General features: G+C 55.0%; 1 protein-coding gene across 3 annotated transcripts; it reads right to left on the reverse strand.

Moving 5' to 3' along the window:
- Nucleotides 1-2973: 2973 nt before the first annotated feature.
- On the reverse strand, nucleotides 2974-15630 carry RNF40 (ring finger protein 40). 3 transcript variants are annotated; one of them, XM_003916768.5, is made up of 20 exons: nucleotides 15520-15630; nucleotides 15203-15405; nucleotides 14605-14772; nucleotides 14331-14472; nucleotides 13492-13698; nucleotides 12817-12938; nucleotides 12552-12698; nucleotides 12380-12454; nucleotides 11598-11717; nucleotides 11322-11501; nucleotides 11004-11139; nucleotides 9875-9996; nucleotides 9363-9790; nucleotides 9157-9274; nucleotides 8906-9055; nucleotides 8495-8707; nucleotides 8293-8418; nucleotides 6223-6363; nucleotides 6007-6108; nucleotides 2974-4253 (listed from the first exon to the last, which is right to left on the reverse strand). In XM_003916768.5, the coding sequence occupies exons 2-20, from the start codon at nucleotides 15332-15334 to the stop codon at nucleotides 4077-4079; spliced, it is 3006 nt and encodes a 1001-aa protein (XP_003916817.1). In that variant the 5' UTR covers nucleotides 15335-15405; nucleotides 15520-15630; the 3' UTR covers nucleotides 2974-4076. The 3 variants fall into 3 exon arrangements, with proteins under 3 accessions (XP_003916817.1, XP_003916819.1, XP_009194544.1); XM_003916770.3 differs by having other exon boundaries at nucleotides 15482-15583; XM_009196280.4 differs by lacking the exon at nucleotides 15520-15630 and having other exon boundaries at nucleotides 14893-15321.
- Nucleotides 15631-15754: the final 124 nt, after the last annotated feature.

Below are 15754 nucleotides of genomic sequence, written 5' to 3' on the forward strand. Positions count from 1 at the left end.
CCACAGCGGAGGGCCAGGAAGCTTTCCGGGGAAAGTGACCTGAAGGATGAGGGTTGCAAGAAGACCCTAGAGTAGGTATTATGGGTTGGGGGTGGGACGGGGGACAGGGGTGCATAACAGCTGGGTACGGGCTTAGAGCAGAGAGGGGACTCTGGGAAGACAGAGGCAGAGAGCAGAGCCCACAGTGTGGAGCCCCTGGAGGAGCTCGGGGAAGGTACCACTTGGGGATATTTGAGAGTGACATGATCTCTCCTCTTGCCACAAGAATAGGTGATTCTCCAGGTCTGGAACTCAGGAAAAGAAAGTGGCGGGCCGGGCGCGGTGGCTCAAGCCTGTAATCCCAGCACTTTGGGAGGCCGAGGCGGGTGGATCACGAGGTCAGGAGATCGAGACCATCCTGGCTAACATGGTGAAACCCCGTCTCTACTAAAAATACAAAAAAATAGCCGGGCGAGGTGGCGGGCGCCTGTAGTCCCAGCTACTCGGAGGCTGAGGCGGGAGAATGGCGTGAACCCAGGAGGCGGAGCTTGCAGTGAGCCGAGATCGCACCACTGCACTCCAGCCTGGGCGACACAGCGAGACTCCCGCTTAAAAAAAAAAAAAAAAAAAGAAAGTGGCTGGAGCAGTTAGGTCTTTTCAGCTTAGCTATAGCCATAACCACACCAAGAGTGGCAAAGTAGAAGGTCTAGCTTAGAGGTGGAGAAAGAATAAACACACCCAGAGTGGCAAAGTAGAAGGTCTAGCTTAGAGGTGGAGAAAGAACCAGCAAAAGACGGTATAAGAAAAACCAGGACAGGACAGCGTAGCACCGCTGGATGCAAGGCAAGTTTTGAGAAGAGCGGTCAACGTCAGGCAACTCACTGGCCAATCACAGGCAGTGCCCAAGGTCTGGCTGAAATGGGCATGTCCACCACTAATGCCAACATCTGTTCACTCCCAAGAAGACAGCCAAGGTCAGGGTGGGCCCAGGAAGAGTTTTGGTCTGCCAGTCCCTGGGCAGTGGCCCAGGGTACCGCTGCCACTGGGACCACTAGGGGTGGTAAGCAGTCAAAAAATTAAGGCAAATCCTCCGGGCACCAGAGCCTCATGGGAAATGTTTATTAAGAGTTTGGTTCCTGGCCAGACGCGGTGGCTCATGCCTGTAATCCCAGCACTTTGGGAGGCCAAGGCGGGCGGATCACAAGGTCAGGAGATCGAGACCATCCTGGCTAACACGGTGAAACCCCGCCTCTACTAAAAATACAAAAAATTAGCTGGGCACGGTGGCGGGCGCCTGTAGTCCCAGCTACTCGGGAGGCTGAGGCAGGAGAATGGCGTGGGACCAGGAGGAGGAGCTTGCAGTGAGTCGAGATCGTACCACTGCACTCCAGCCTGGGCGACAGAGTGAGACTCCATCTCAAAAAAAAAAAAAAAAAGTTTGGTTCCTGGCCAGGCGCAGTGGCTCACGCCTGTAATCCCAGCACTTTGAGAGGCCGAGGCAGGCGGATTACAATGTCAGGAGTTCAAGACCAGCCTGGCCAACATGGTGAAACCCATCTCTAAAAATACAAAAATTAGCTGGGCGCAGTGGTGCACGCCTGTAGTCCCAGCTACTCGGGAGGCTGAGGCAGGAGAATCGCTTGAAACCGGGAAGCGGAGGTTGCAGTGAGCCGAGATCGTGCCACTGCACTCCAGTCTGGGAGACAGACTCCATCTCAAAAAGAAAAAAAAGGTTTGGTTCCTGCCACATCAGTGGTTGCTGCCCCACTGACATTCTGGGATCTTCACCCCATTCCCTCAGACTTGACCTTGAGAAAGTGGTTTGATGCCGACTTTTATTAGGTATGAAGACCCAAGAGGAGAGTTTTGCCCCTCTGATAGGGAAACCGAATGGCCCTTAGAGCATATATCTAGGGAGACAATGCGGAGTTATTTGGCATTTATAAAGAGCCCAGGCGAAGGCGACTCCTGGAAGGGAACTGCGCTTAAGGAGGCCTGGCTGACCTCCACCCGTGACCCGTGCGGCGCTCCTGAGACTGGCGCTGTACAGGGGAGCAGGTGGTCGCGTCTCTATGATGCAATATCCTGCGTTTTTCCCACCCTCGCATCGCTGCCCCAGGCCATCCACGCTTCCTCGGTGGTCTGATGTCCTTCCCCGCCGCGGGCCGCGCTTCCACCAGCGTGCAGCGTGCCCGCCGCCGCCGGCAGCCCTGCCCCGAGGTCACCATGGCCCGCGTCTCCGTCTCCAGTCCGTCCTGGTCCAGCAGCGGCGGCCCCGCCCAAGCCCCGGGCGCCAGTGGAGCCCGAAGGCGGACAGAACCGCTAGTCCTCGCGAAGGCGCCACTGCTGAGAGACACGCAGCCCCTGCCGTGGCCATGGCCCTGTCGCCAGCGCCGGAAGCAACACCGCTTCGCACGAGCTCTGGCGCCCAGCCCCAGTCCCGCCTCGGTGAAGGATCCGTCCGGTGGGCCCGCAACGCGCTGAGCCCAGGGGCGCCGCTCTGTACGCGGCGCACCACTCCCAAAGCCGATTGCAAAGCAGTAAGTCACCCCGCTGAGGTGTCCCGATCTGTGCGAGTGGTGTCGGGGTGAAGCCGCTGAGAAGTGGCCCGCAGGATCCAGTTCAAGCTGGCCTTTGGCCAGCGGAACCGGGAAACCAGCTCTCCCTCCAAGAACCTCCTCCTCACGTGCGAACCAGGAACTACACTTCCCAGGATGCAGCCCGAGGCGTCCCAGCATCCCCAGGCCGATGACAGCCGGGGGCGTGGTCAGCCCGTGGTCCGTGGGAGCAAGACAGGCGGCTCCGCGGCCACCACCACCACGCTCTCCCCTTCGGGCCCAGTCCGGGACCCCTGCCGGCCCTTAAGTCTGAGCACAGCCTCGCTGTTGTGATGGGCAGAAGCGGGGTCTCATATTGGCACAGGCCCCCTCCCAGGCTCACACCAAAAAAAGCAAAGTGCTGCTCAGCTGTTGCAGCTAAAATCGGGGGACTACATTTGGGGTGCAAGGCCTGGCTACTCTGGCTGCAGGCCGAGGGTTGAACGTTTATTCATCACAATTAACAGCCTATACAAGCATCTCTAGAGTAGAGGCTGTGGGTCCAAACGGACCCCTGCAGCTCCAACCCTCTGGCCTCTCCAGGCGCTGCCCTCACAGCCCATGGAGCATGCCTGGGCAGGCAGACAGGACACAGGCTCAGTCACAGGGTGTCAGGGGAAGCTCTTCTAGCTGGAATGATTGGAAGTTGGCCCAGCAGCTGGGGCTGGTCTGTCCCTTCCCCTCCTGGGAAGTTCCACCTCCACTGTAGTTAAGGCCACCAGGATGAAAGCAGGGTTAGGTCCAGGGACCCAGTAGAGCCTTGGGATGCAAGAGGCGGGAGTAAATGGACTTGGGAGAGAAGTGGAGATTGGGAAGGGGCCCGATTAGAATAGAAACTGATGATGTTGGTTCAGCACCTGCAAGATGAGGAAGGTGACTGCAGCAACCTTAGAGCTTCCCAAAGGAAGCAAGTGATGTCCCTGTCTGCCAGGAGGGTACCTCCTTCAGCCCTTGGCACAAGAGCCAGACCAAGGTGTCCAGGGAACTCCACAGGACAGAAGCCCTGCTGAGGTGAGGGGGATGGTGGGTGAAGGAAATTCTTCTTGGGGCTTGTAGCCCAGTCTCAAACAAGGAATAAGGACGTGGCCCACAGGTCCCCATTTGTGAGCCAGTAGGCAGGGAGCGAGCCTTCTCTAGGGTAGGAGATCACAGCCTAGGGAATTTTCCTTAGGGCTAGGATGCATCCATGGAGACAGACAGGTTAGGGCCAGTTTCCAGGAAGCTCAGTCGAGTGCTCTGGGCTCCTCAGGCCTCTCAGGCAGACCTTTTCTGTAGGGCAGTGCCCCCTAGGCTGCAGCTCTGACCTTTAGGAAAGATGGAACGAAGCTTGGCTGATCCCATGCCCACTAGCACGCACCAGGGTCCCCAAACCAACTAGGTGGGCAGGGGCTGGGCCCATAGGGTCCGGAATGGAGGGTGGGGTCACTAGACCTGGGGTAGGGAGGGGCTGGGGGCACAGCCCCCAGGGTCCATGGTGTTCCAGAGTCCCGAGTTTCAGGTTCAGCTGATGTAGATACGATGGAAGTCGTGGGCACCAAAGGCCGCGTTGCACTTGGGGCACTTCCTCTGGCGGGCCTCATAGCGGCCCCGCACACACTCGAAGCAGAAAACGTGGAAGCACTTGGTAAGGACTGCATCCTTCTTGCGGGTATTACAGCAGGGGCAGGTCAACCGCGCCTGGGCCAGGCAAAGGCATCAGCTTGGGAACAACTCTGACAGTGCCCAAACCCCAAGCTGACAGCAGGAGTCCAAGCCAAGCCCACCACACAGGAGACTGCACCTCATCCTCCCATAACCCTGGAGGTAGGGACGAGCACTCTATGAATGAGCAAACTGAGGCGCAGAGGCCAAGGTCTCAACACTAGAAATCAGCAGAGTCCGGATTAATCACTGGGCAGTGATGCCCATCATGTGTCCCCTCAAAAGGACAAGGACCCACAAGCCCAGCCTGGACTCTGCCTTGGGGCTTCATCTCCTGCCCCACTGGCCTTCTCTGGTAAAATCTCAATCTTGTCTACCTCTTCACCTGCACTTACAAAGTCACAGCTGGAATGGCAATGCAACTAGAAATCTGTTCTCTCTACCCTCAACTTGGCCCAGCCTCGGCACTGGCCAGAGACCGTGCTGTGAGTCCCTTCTTAGCCTGAGACCTCTCTTCTGCTACCAGGAGGGTCTCACCTCCAACTCCAGACATGGATTGACTCAACTCAGCATATCCCAAGAGTCCTCCTCCAGCCTGTTAAAATCCCAGCCCAGCCTGCTGCCTCAGCAGCCTCCCAGCCATCACTCCTGTCTCCCAGGACCCTACGCTCCAGCACTGAACAGGCTCCCAAGCCTGCCTTTACCCCGTGGCTGCCTCCAGCTGCCTCTGCCCTTCAAGGTTCAACTGCTTCTAAGGGGTGACCAAGTCATATGTGGCTTCCACCTCTGCCTCTACTGACATTCCCCAAGCCCATTCTCCAGCCCAGCCCTTCTGCCTTGAGTACCTTCCCAGCCTCCCAAGGGGTCCCACAGGCTCCTTCTCAGCATCCTTTAACACCATCCCATAGACCCTGCTCCCCTGCAGGTCTCCTAACCCCCTAAATGGTACTGGCCATCCACCTAGTTTCTCAAACCAGGAACCCAGGAGTCCTCCAAGTGTTCCCTTCCCCTCACTCCATGCATTCAATCCATCCCCGAGTCCAAGCAATTCTGCCTCTGAAATGTCTCCTGAACCTATCTACTGTGGTTTCTGCCTCAGTGACTGCAACACCATTAACAATTTCCCTGCCTCCAGTCTACCTCTTCCAGATCAAATCCAACAACGAATCCAACTACATCACTCTCCTGTTTAAAACCCTTTGAGGTCTCAACCTGGCGTACCACACCCTTCAGGAGGTGACACCACCCAACCTCTCCACATTGGCTCCTCCGATTACAACCTCCGGTGCCGTGCCCCCAGCAACCCCTCTGCTCAGGCCTCCACATCTGCTGTTCCCTTTGCCTACAGCCCCTCACCCTCATTCCTCACAGCCACTTCTGGCCTATTCTTCAGGTCTGCTGTGGTGACACTCACTCCAGAAAGCCTGCTGACCCCAGGGCCAGGGGAAGGGCCTCCCCTGAGTCCCCTCAGCCCCTCTGGCCTCTGCCATCACATTACACATCTGGGATGAGAGAATTACTTGGCTGCCTCCTCCTCTGTCAGTTTCAAGAGGTCAGAGACCAGGGTCAGTTCCTAGTTTCCCAACCCATACCCAGCCAAGCACTGTGCCTGGCTCACGGTGCATGTACAGCAAACACTCGGTCAGCATTTGACTCTGCAACCACTGTGCTGCCCCCTTTGTGCTGCCCTACATTACTTCCAGGGTTCCCAGACTCTCTACTACAGTCTCAGCAATCCTGTATCTACAATTCCCAGGTGGACAGGGCACAACTTGGCCCACAGCCCCACCTTATACTCCTTGATCTCCTCCTGGAGGATTTCGTCAGCATCTGCATAGACCTCCACCTTCCTCTGCTTTTCCAGCTTGCGCCGCAGCCGTGAGATGTCCTCCTGGGGTAGGAGAGGCCTGGCTAAGGGCAAGGGTCCTCACCCTTGAGCCATCTGCCCCCATGATAGGTCCGTGACCGTGGACCACCCTAGCCTGGCCCCTCACCCTGCACGCACCTGAGCCCTCTTGAGGTTGAAACTCTCTTTCTCACGAGCAGCCCGGCTCTCTGCCAGGCAGGGCTGGATCTCCCGCAGCCGAGTCTGCACGTGCTCCAGCTGCACCTTCAGGTCCTCGGCCAGCTGGGCGGCTTCTACAGCCTGAGTGGAGTGGAACAGGAAGGAGGCACTGGTATGAGCCTGGTGACAGGCATGTGGAGCCATGGCCCAATGCTTGTGTCCAGTGCCCCAGTGACACCTGCCCTGGAGCTACTCCTGCCTCCTGATCCCTGAGCCCTTCCCTCCTGTTCTCCCTCTCAAGTTCCTCCCCTGTGTGATGCTGTCTGGTTTTTGAGGCTTCACAAGGCTCTCCTCTTTGCTCCCCTCAACTTCCCCAACACACGCACAGCTCCCCGGGCCTCAGCTCAAGACTCACCTCCTGAGAGGCTCCCCTTTTTTCTTTGACAGCACCTCAGATTCCTGCATAAGGCATACTGTGACCTGCACTATTTTATTTGGGGGATTACTGGCCTGCTCTGCCTGCCAAGACCTGAAGTTACAGCTTTGACTGGAAGGCAGGGACCTTCTAGTTCCCACCGTCTCCACAGCAATCAGCACAAGGCCTAGTACATAGCAGGGGTGTAAAATATACTGCTTAAATGGGCTGGACGCAGAGGCTCACGCTTGTAATCCCAACACTTTGGGAGGCCGAGGCGGGCAAATCATGGGGTCAGGAGTTTGAGACCAGCCTGTCCAACACAGTGAAACCCTATCTCTACTAAAAATACAAAAATTAGCTGGGTGTGGTAGTAGGTGCCTGTAGTCCCAGCTACTCGGGACACTAAGGCAGAAGAATTGCTTGAACCTGGGAGGCAGAGGCTGCAGTGAGCTGAGACCAAGCCACTGTACTCCAGCCTGGGCAATAGAGCTAGACTCCGTCTAAAAAAACAAACCAAAAAAAAAAAAAAAAAACCCCACAAACACACTGTTTAAATGAATGAACTAACTGGAGAAGAAAACAGCTTCAGAGGAAATGGAAATCAATGTTAATCTTAAGCTTTTAGCCAAAGCTAGACATTTCTTATATTTAATATAACTATGTGACAGGGCACATCATCCCCAGTTTACAGTTCACCAGTGAGTGGTTAGAAGGTAGAGCCTGGAGTCAAGGAGGCTTGGACCCACATACCAGGGCCACTCCCTCTTGAGCATATCAGTCCACCTCCCTGAGCCTCAGTTTCCTTATTTATAAAATGAGGTTAAAAACAAAATTCGGCCAGGCGTGGGGGCTCATGCTGTAACCCCAGCACTTTGGGAGGCCAAGGTGGGCGGATCACAAGGTCAGGAGTTTGAGACCAGCCTGGCCAACATGGTGAAACCCCGTCTCTACTTAAAAAAAACACAAAAATTAGCCGGGCACGGTGGTGCGCACCTGTAATCCCAGCTACTTGGAAGGCTGAGGTGGGAGAATTGCTTGAACCTGGGAGGTGGAGGTTGCGGAGCCAAGATCGCAACACTGCACTCCAGCCTGGGCGACAGAACAAGACTCCATCTCAAAAAAAAAAAAAAGTCCACCTTTTATTTTTTTCCTAGGGACAGAGTCTCATCCTTGTCACCCAGACTGCAGTGCAGTGGTGTGATCATAGCTCACTGTAGCCTCAACCTCCAAGTGATCCTCTCACCTGTCGGCCTGTCACTTGAGAAGCTGGGACTACAGGCACATACTACCACAATCAGCTAATTTAAAAATTTTTTTGTTGAGATGGGAGTCTCACTATGTTGCCCAGGCTGGTCTCCAACTCCTGGCCTCAAGCAAACCTCCCGCCTCTGTTTCCCAAAGTGTTGGGATTACAGGCGTGAGCCCCCAAACCCGTAAACACCATCTTGATAGGATTAATGAGACTGAAATGTGACCAAGCATGTCAAGCACTCAGCATGTGGCCTGGCGCATGTAAATGTTCAGGATGTGTGAGCTGTTCTGTGACAGCCTGGCTTCATCTTAGGCTATCGCATCGGGTGCTCTGAGCAGAACCGGAAGGTGAGGAAGTGAGCCAGCAGCCCAAGTTGTGTGTCCCCCTGGCCCAGCCTCACCTTCCGCTTGTTGAGCTCCAGGGCTTGGCTGCGCAGCGTCAGCTCCTTCTCCACACCCCCAAGGCTGCCCTGCAAGGCCCGCTCCTTCTCCTCCAGCTTCTGCACAGTCAGCAGCTGGGCATCCACCTAAGGACCAGAGGAAGACTCAGGGGCATGACCCCCGCCTCTCCAGCTCCACCCTATAAGCTGGGGGCGGCCATACCTGGGACTTGAGGCCAAGGACCTGCTCGCCCAACTCATCCTTCTCCTCCCGCAGCAGCTTGTGAATCTGATTGGCCTTGATCCGCTCTGACATCAGCTTAAAGTTGGCATCGTCCTTTTCCCGCAACTGCTGTAGCAGCCGCCCATTCTGTTCCTGCATGTCCTCAAAAGCCTGACCTGTCACATCCATCTCTGAGAGCAGAGCCTCCTCCTCCTGCAGCAAGTGGGAGGAGACAAGATGGAACGTGGGAAGTGGACAGGATGGCTGTGGGGGAACCATGGGAAAACACAGCAAAGCAAAGAACCACAGAGGGGACCCAGATCATCAAGGTGCTGCAGGCACTACAGGCACCCAACAGGGTTTGAAGGGATCTCTCTGCATTCAGAGGCGAGGGCAACACAGGGGCCGCACCTGCTTGGTGGCACCCAGCTTGCGCTGCAGGTGTTCTATCTGCTCCTCTGCCTGCCGAATGCGCCGCAGGGCATCCTCATCCGCGATCTTCTTGCTCTCCCTTCGATCCCTCTCCTCCAATTCCCGGATGCGGCTCCGCAGCTCATCAACCTACAGCACAGGGAAAAAGGAACTCTCTTGACACTGCTTCCTGCTGACCTAGGACTCTGTTCTGCCTTTCTGCATGTCCCACAAGCCCCAGCTGCCCTCACCTCGGCCTTGGCCTTGCGTTCTGCTGCCATGAGCTGCACCTTATCCCGCTGTTCCTTGGGTGCTGACTTGTACATATCCAGCAGCAGTTTCATCTCCTTCTGGCTCTCCTGGGCCTTCCTGGCAAGGAGGTACAGGAGGAAGTCTTGGTGAGTGGGACTGGAGGCCACCTGGCAGGGTCAGGAAGGAGACAGGAACACAGCCTCACTTGAGCTCTGCTCGGAGACCCTTGAGGAGTTCTGATTCCTTCCTCTTGGCTTCTTCCACCTTGGCCTTCTCCCGATCGGCCCTCGAGAGAGCGGAGGCTACAGGTGGAGGACCCAAGCCAGGACCTTCTCGTTCCCGAAGCTCCCGCTTGGGCCTGGCCTCGGGTTCTCGGCCCCGGGAGGAAGGGCCCTGGGCCCCAAGGGTTAAGCCCTGGACATCCTCTTCAGAGGGGACCAGCTCCTCCTTCTTCACTGAAGTGGTAGTGGTGGTGGTGCCAGGCACTGGAGCCATTTCCTTTCTGTTGTCGGGGGTACTGACAGAGCCTGGCCCACCCTCCTCTTTCCCTGGGGCTGGGGCACTGAGGCCAGAGTCCTCTGGGTGGCCCAGGTTGGGGGTGGAGTGGGTAGAGCCACTGGCCTGGGCCCGGAGCTGCAAAGGCAGAGAGGAAGAGGGATGAAGTCAGATGTTCACTGGAGTCTAGCCAAAGCTTTTCCCAGGCAGGCCCCTTCTTACCTTGCCAATCTCAGCTTGTACTTCTCGAAGCTTCCGCTTGTATCGCTGGGCGTCCCCTTTTAGCTGGTGGTTGTGGTTTTGAAGACTACTAATCAGGTGGCGCATCTCACGGTTGATGGGCCCTGGAGGAGCACCAGGAATTAAGGGTGTCAGAACCAGTTCCTGGGTTAGGGCTCCAACCCCTCAGTGGGGGAAGAGGCTATGCCATCATTCCCACTGTGCAGGAGGGGAACACTGCAGCCTCAACTGAGCATGAACTCACCAAAGTAAATAATGCTGACTTCAAGGAAACTCACCCAAAAGTAACTTGACACTGCCTATTCAGATGACTTTTGCTAATGTAGAACATGTTTTTTGTTTTTTTAAAATAGAAACAGTGTCTCACTTTGTTGCCCAGGGTGGTCTCAAATTCCTGGCCTCAAGTGATCCTCCCACCTTGGCCTCCCAAAGGGCTGGGATTACAGACATGAATCACCATGCCTGGCCTATGTTTTTTCTAATACATCCAATTCCCTTTAATAGAGAAGGTAACTGTAACATTCACAAAAGTTAGTCAACTTTTTCTAGATTCTTAAACATCACCTTCCCAGTTGCATTTCCCTAGCCACCTATCCAAAATTGCAACACCGTTTCTCCTGATACTTCCTATCATCCTTTTCTGCTTTACTTTCCTTACTGTATTTGTCAGAAACTAACACATTTTCTACTTTTCTTCTACTAGTTCATCTTTCTCTAGTCTGTCTTCTATCAGAATGTTGCTCTACATGGTAGGAATTCTGTTTTGTTCACTGGCATAACCCCAAACCCTAGAACAGAGCCTGGCTCATAGGTGGCATCTGATAAATCTTTGTAACACAGGTATCTGAGAAAGAGACATCATCAGACCAGAAGACTGTGGACAGGGCTGACAGCTCAAACTCTGCATGTGCCTGCTCCATCAGCCATCCCAGCTGGCGTGACCCTCACTGTGCCTGGGAGCCAAGCAGTGCAGGCCCTGTTTTGCATAGGAAGCCCAGGCTCTGTGAAAAAAAAAGGCCTTAGCCTCTTGCATCTGGATAAGCAGCAGCCCCACACCAGGGCCCAGCACTCCCAGATAAGGCCCCACCTCCGCCCTATCCTCAACACATACCCGCCTGCTCGTTGGCCGCCAGATTCTGCTCAAACTCGATGCGCAGCATCTCGTACTCCTTGCGTACCTGGGCCAGCGTGTCCTCCAGCTGAATGACCTCTGTGCGCAGCTTCTTCTGCAGCCCCAGCTCGTCGCTCTGTGGATTGACGTGTTAAGGACCCACACAGTCCCTCGGTCCCACCTCAGGATTCAGTATCTTAGGAAAAATCTATTCCCCAGGGACCCCTGGCTGGCACACAGGGCCTCTGAAGCCACCAACACCTCAACACTAAGGGTCTGGCCCTTAGCCCAGTCCCCACGCCTGTTCCAGAGCCATACCTCCATGTGCTCTATATGTCGCAGGTGGGAGTTTTTGGTGGCCAGCAGCAGGCCCCGAGCCTCGTCCAGCTGGGTCTTCACTTGCAGAGACTCGTTGTAGAGCAGTGAGAACTGGGCCTGCAGCATGCGGTACTCCCCTGTTTCCCGCACTACCTCCTCGGGAAGGCTCCGCAAGGCCACCTGGGGCAGGGATGCCCAAATGGGATCAGCAAGAGGATTCAGGGCTCAGTCCCTCCCTTACAGGCACAGGCCTTCTCAGCCCCTACGGCAGCCCACCTTGAGGCGCTCATTGGTCCGCACAGCCCCCTGAAGTTCAGCCTGCAGTTTCTCCAGCTCTGCCATGCGGCTGTTGGCCAATTCCTGGTTTTCCTCCAACTCTGCATTCAGCATCTCAAACTAAGGAGTGGGAGGCGGGGCCATGGGAGGCAGGGCCAGGTGTGGCAGCAGGCTTCCCTTACATCCCCAGCAAACACTCCAGCCCAAGCACTCCGTGCAGGGCAATGACCGATTCTGATGCCCCAAACCAAGTACTTTCCTAAGGGCTCCCAGACAAATGGGAGAAAATTCAATACTGCATGGTTGGTGTTGAGAACTAAGGCTCTTAACTGATGGGGAATCACGGAAGCATTCCAGGAAGGCCTAAAGTGCCAGTAAAGGGAAAAAGGGCACAGTGACCACCAGATGCCAACTGACTCCAACTCACTCCTCTCTCGCTCTTCTGTGCTTTATCTTTGTGGTACTCATAACACAATGATAGGCTATTTTACTGATTTCTTGTTTGTTACAACAAGCAGAAACTAAAGATATATTCTTTTATTTATTTCTTGTCTGGTCCATGAAAGTTTTAACCTCTATTTTGTTCTCCCCAATATGCCTAGTGCCTAGCACTAAGTGTTCAAAAATGTACTCAAAAAGTATATGAATGCATGAAAGAAAGAGCAGCAGGAGTGACCAAGAAGGGCCTTGGAGATGGACGTTTGTCCTTCGTCTCAAGGGGAATTTCAAGAGCGCAACACAGAAGAGGTCATGAGAAGGGGTGGGAGGAAGACGCCGCTCACCTTCTGCATGCTGAGTGTGATCTGGCCCCCCTGGAAGCCTGAGGAGCTCCCAGACACATAGTAGCCAGAGTTCAGCTGTGGAGAGAAAACAGACAGGCAAGGGAAGTGGAAGGGAGGAGCTAGGGCCCAAGGGCCCAGCCTTGCCTCATTTGCCCCAGTACCCCTGCCCCACCTGCTCTAAGGCCTCTGCCAGGTGCTTATTGAGCTTTTGCTCTCGTTTCCGCAGCTTCTCAATGTCCCACTGCAAGTCCTCCACTGTTGTCTCCATCTCCAACACCTTGGTCTCTGCCGACGTCACTTTATCCTGGAGCTCGGAGTACTGGGAACAATGAGGGAGCAGATGCTTGGATGGGGGACTTGGTCCCTGAGGGCCCATCTAACCCAAATCCTGCCTGATTCTAATCCCACTCCCACTCCCAAAGCCCCTGGCTCCTCACCTCCAATGAGATGCGGTGGTGTTTCTCCTGCAGCTGGGTGGCCAAGTCCTGCAGTCGCCGGTTCTCACGGCCCAGCTCTCGGGTGCGTGCCCGAGCCACCTCACTGAGGGGCTCACTGTCCCCTGGGAAAGCAGGGCCCAGGTTAAGAGTCCAGCTCAGGGCAATGGGGCAAAGAACTAACTCATTCTGGAGTCTGCTATGTGCCCAGTGTGATCCCCCAGCTGTCTTGCCAATTTCTCATGACAAAGCTAGGAGTCTTTATCTCCACTGCACAGAGGAGGAAACCAGCTCAGAGAGGGGAGCCACTTTCCCAGCATGTCCAGGTGAGGGTGGCAGAACTGAGGTGGGAGAAGCCTGTCAATCTACAAGGCCTGAGCCCTTGAAGCTATGCCTTGTGGATCTGCAACCCACACAAAGTGCTCCAGAGGGGCCTCTGGACAGGAGGCTCTACCAGCATCAACAGCTCCTCCAACCCATCTCTCTAGCATTCAGTCCAGGAATCAAAGTTGGAACCCCCATCTACAGCCTAACCTACCCCTCCCAAGAACGTGGCTGATATATTCCTTGGGGAATTCTGGCCGCCCTTGGACTTGGGCATTAGGGGAATTGGGAAGGGGTGCCATCAAGATGCAGGTAGGGATGGACACCTCTTGGGTATGGGCACAAAGAACCCACCTCGGCTATACACTCGCTGACAGAGTTCCTCCACCCGGCGCTGTAGGCGGTCTGAGGCCTCTACCACATGAGACACAGCTGCCTTAGAGAACTCCATTCGGCCTTGCAGCTCCAGCTCCACCTCCTCACTGCTGCTGGCACCCAGTGCCACCACAAAAGCCAAGGCCGGCTCACTGAGAGGGGGCCGCAGCTGCAATGGCAAGGGCTCTGGAAGGAATGGACAGACCCTCATGAGGATGATAGCAGCAGTTACCACCACTCTGTACTAAGTTCCAGACTGAGCCCTTCAATATTCATGGCTCACTTAATCAACACAACCTACAGTGCACTATTATCTCCATCCTGAAAGTGAGACAAATGAGGTTCAGGGAAGTAAAGTAATTTCCTCAAAGCTACAGAGTTGCATATCACATCCTCAGGGATGCCTCCTGTACTTTCCCAATAAAAATTAGAATCTCACATACACACACGTGTGCACACACAATTATTCCCTTTCAGGAGCCCCAGTACTTTCTGCTTACTATGTTTGTAATTTCCTTCCTCATAGCAAATGCAATGAGCAAGTACCCATTTCTAGAAAGCGTCAAATACATAGTTAACACTCAACCGTAATACTGTTTTCAAACAAATGGGTGTCAAAACATGAATTGCTCTATAAACCAAGTTAGTCAGAGTCCAAAGCCTGTATTTTTGTGCACTGCACTTTACCACCCAAACATGAAATCCATTTCGTGGGGAGTAGTAAGGCAGGCAATTCAGAGGCCCAACACCAAAGTCCCCTCCTCCCCAGGACTTTTCCCAGTACTGAAGCTCCCTAGATTTCAGAACTCTAGTCTCACCCCTCAGCTCTGATGTCCCCGGCTCTGGGAGAGGAGTCCCATCACATGTGGGCCCCTCCTGGGTCCCAGGTGCTTCAGGCGCTGAAGACAGCTCGCCCTGGCCCTCATGGCATCGTAGAAGGGCTTCCACAGTTTCATCCAGCTGGAAGGAGAAAGCATCAAAAATGTTATGAATCCCTTAGTGCTTTCCAACATTATACTCCTTTTCCAGCAGGGGAATCTGGGGATTGGCAGCTGAATCAAGGCCTGGTCTTGGAAAGCAGAAGGCATCCACCTGGGCCCAGTAGCGATTGACGATGAGGAGTGTGGCATCATCTGTGGCCTGCCGCTTCTCCAACTTCTCAATTCGTTCTCGGAGTTCATCTTCACAAGCCTGCCGTTGTTCCAGCCGCTCTGCCAGTTTTTTGTTCTTGAACTGTAGTACCTTCAGGTCCATCTCCTCCTACCAAAGGAAACAAAGGGGCCGACGAGAATATCAAGCAAAGCCCAGAAACCAATCACACAGAAAGAGAGGAGCAGAGCATCTGGAATGCATGGGAGATGGGGGTATTCCCACACTAACCGCTAACAGAATCTAAGGAGGCTCAGACAACCCACAGCGAAAGTGTCTTGGTTGTGAGGAGGCTCACGTTGTTTCTGCCTGTCCCCTTCTAACTCCTTAGTCTTTGACAAGTCACACGCCCCCTGGGAACCTGTTTTCCTATCTGTAAAGGGAAGACAGGCGTCGTGTTCTCGGCTTCTTTCAACAGAGTATCCTGTAACGCGGACCTTGCTAAACTTGGGGAAGTGGGTGTAAGATTCTGGACAATTTGGCCAGAGAACAGAGGGAGGGCTCTGGGAAATTCTGAGGGTTAAGGCAAGAGCCCAAGAACCGTGGAAGAGATGCCTCCAAGACGAATGGGCTCGATAAGAGTGGTGGTGGTCTTCTCCTCACGACTCAGCTTCTTCTCCGGGGGCCCTGAGCCCCCGTCGCCGGCGGCGCGTTTGTTGCCTAGCCCAGACATGGCCGCGGCGGCTGGAGCGGCGCAGGGTCCCCTGAGGGGCGTCAGACGGGAGGAGGCGGTACTTCCGTCACCTGCATAAGACAGAGAGCAGAGATGTGGGAACGGCTGGTGTTCCACAGCCCCAAACACCCTCCACCCCGCACACACCTGCTGGATCCCGTCCCCGCCGGCGCCAGAGCCCTCACCAGCAACGGGTTCAGCCTAGCGCCGCCATCTTGGATTTCACCGGACGTCACTGGACGTCACTGGCCCCCCAACGGTGCGCAGGGCGCAGGCGCCGGAGGCAGCCCCGGATGTGAGGAAACTTCTTTATCTTCTGCTTCTATTGGTTACGCTTGGTCCCGCCTCTCGGGTCCTCTGGCTTCTTCCCAAACACCTTCTCTTTCTCTCGGTGATTGGCCAAGAGGCAGTTCCCATAGT

Source organism: Papio anubis, chromosome 18 (assembly GCF_008728515.1).
Source record: "Papio anubis isolate 15944 chromosome 18, Panubis1.0, whole genome shotgun sequence".
NCBI lineage: Eukaryota > Metazoa > Chordata > Mammalia > Primates > Cercopithecidae > Papio > Papio anubis.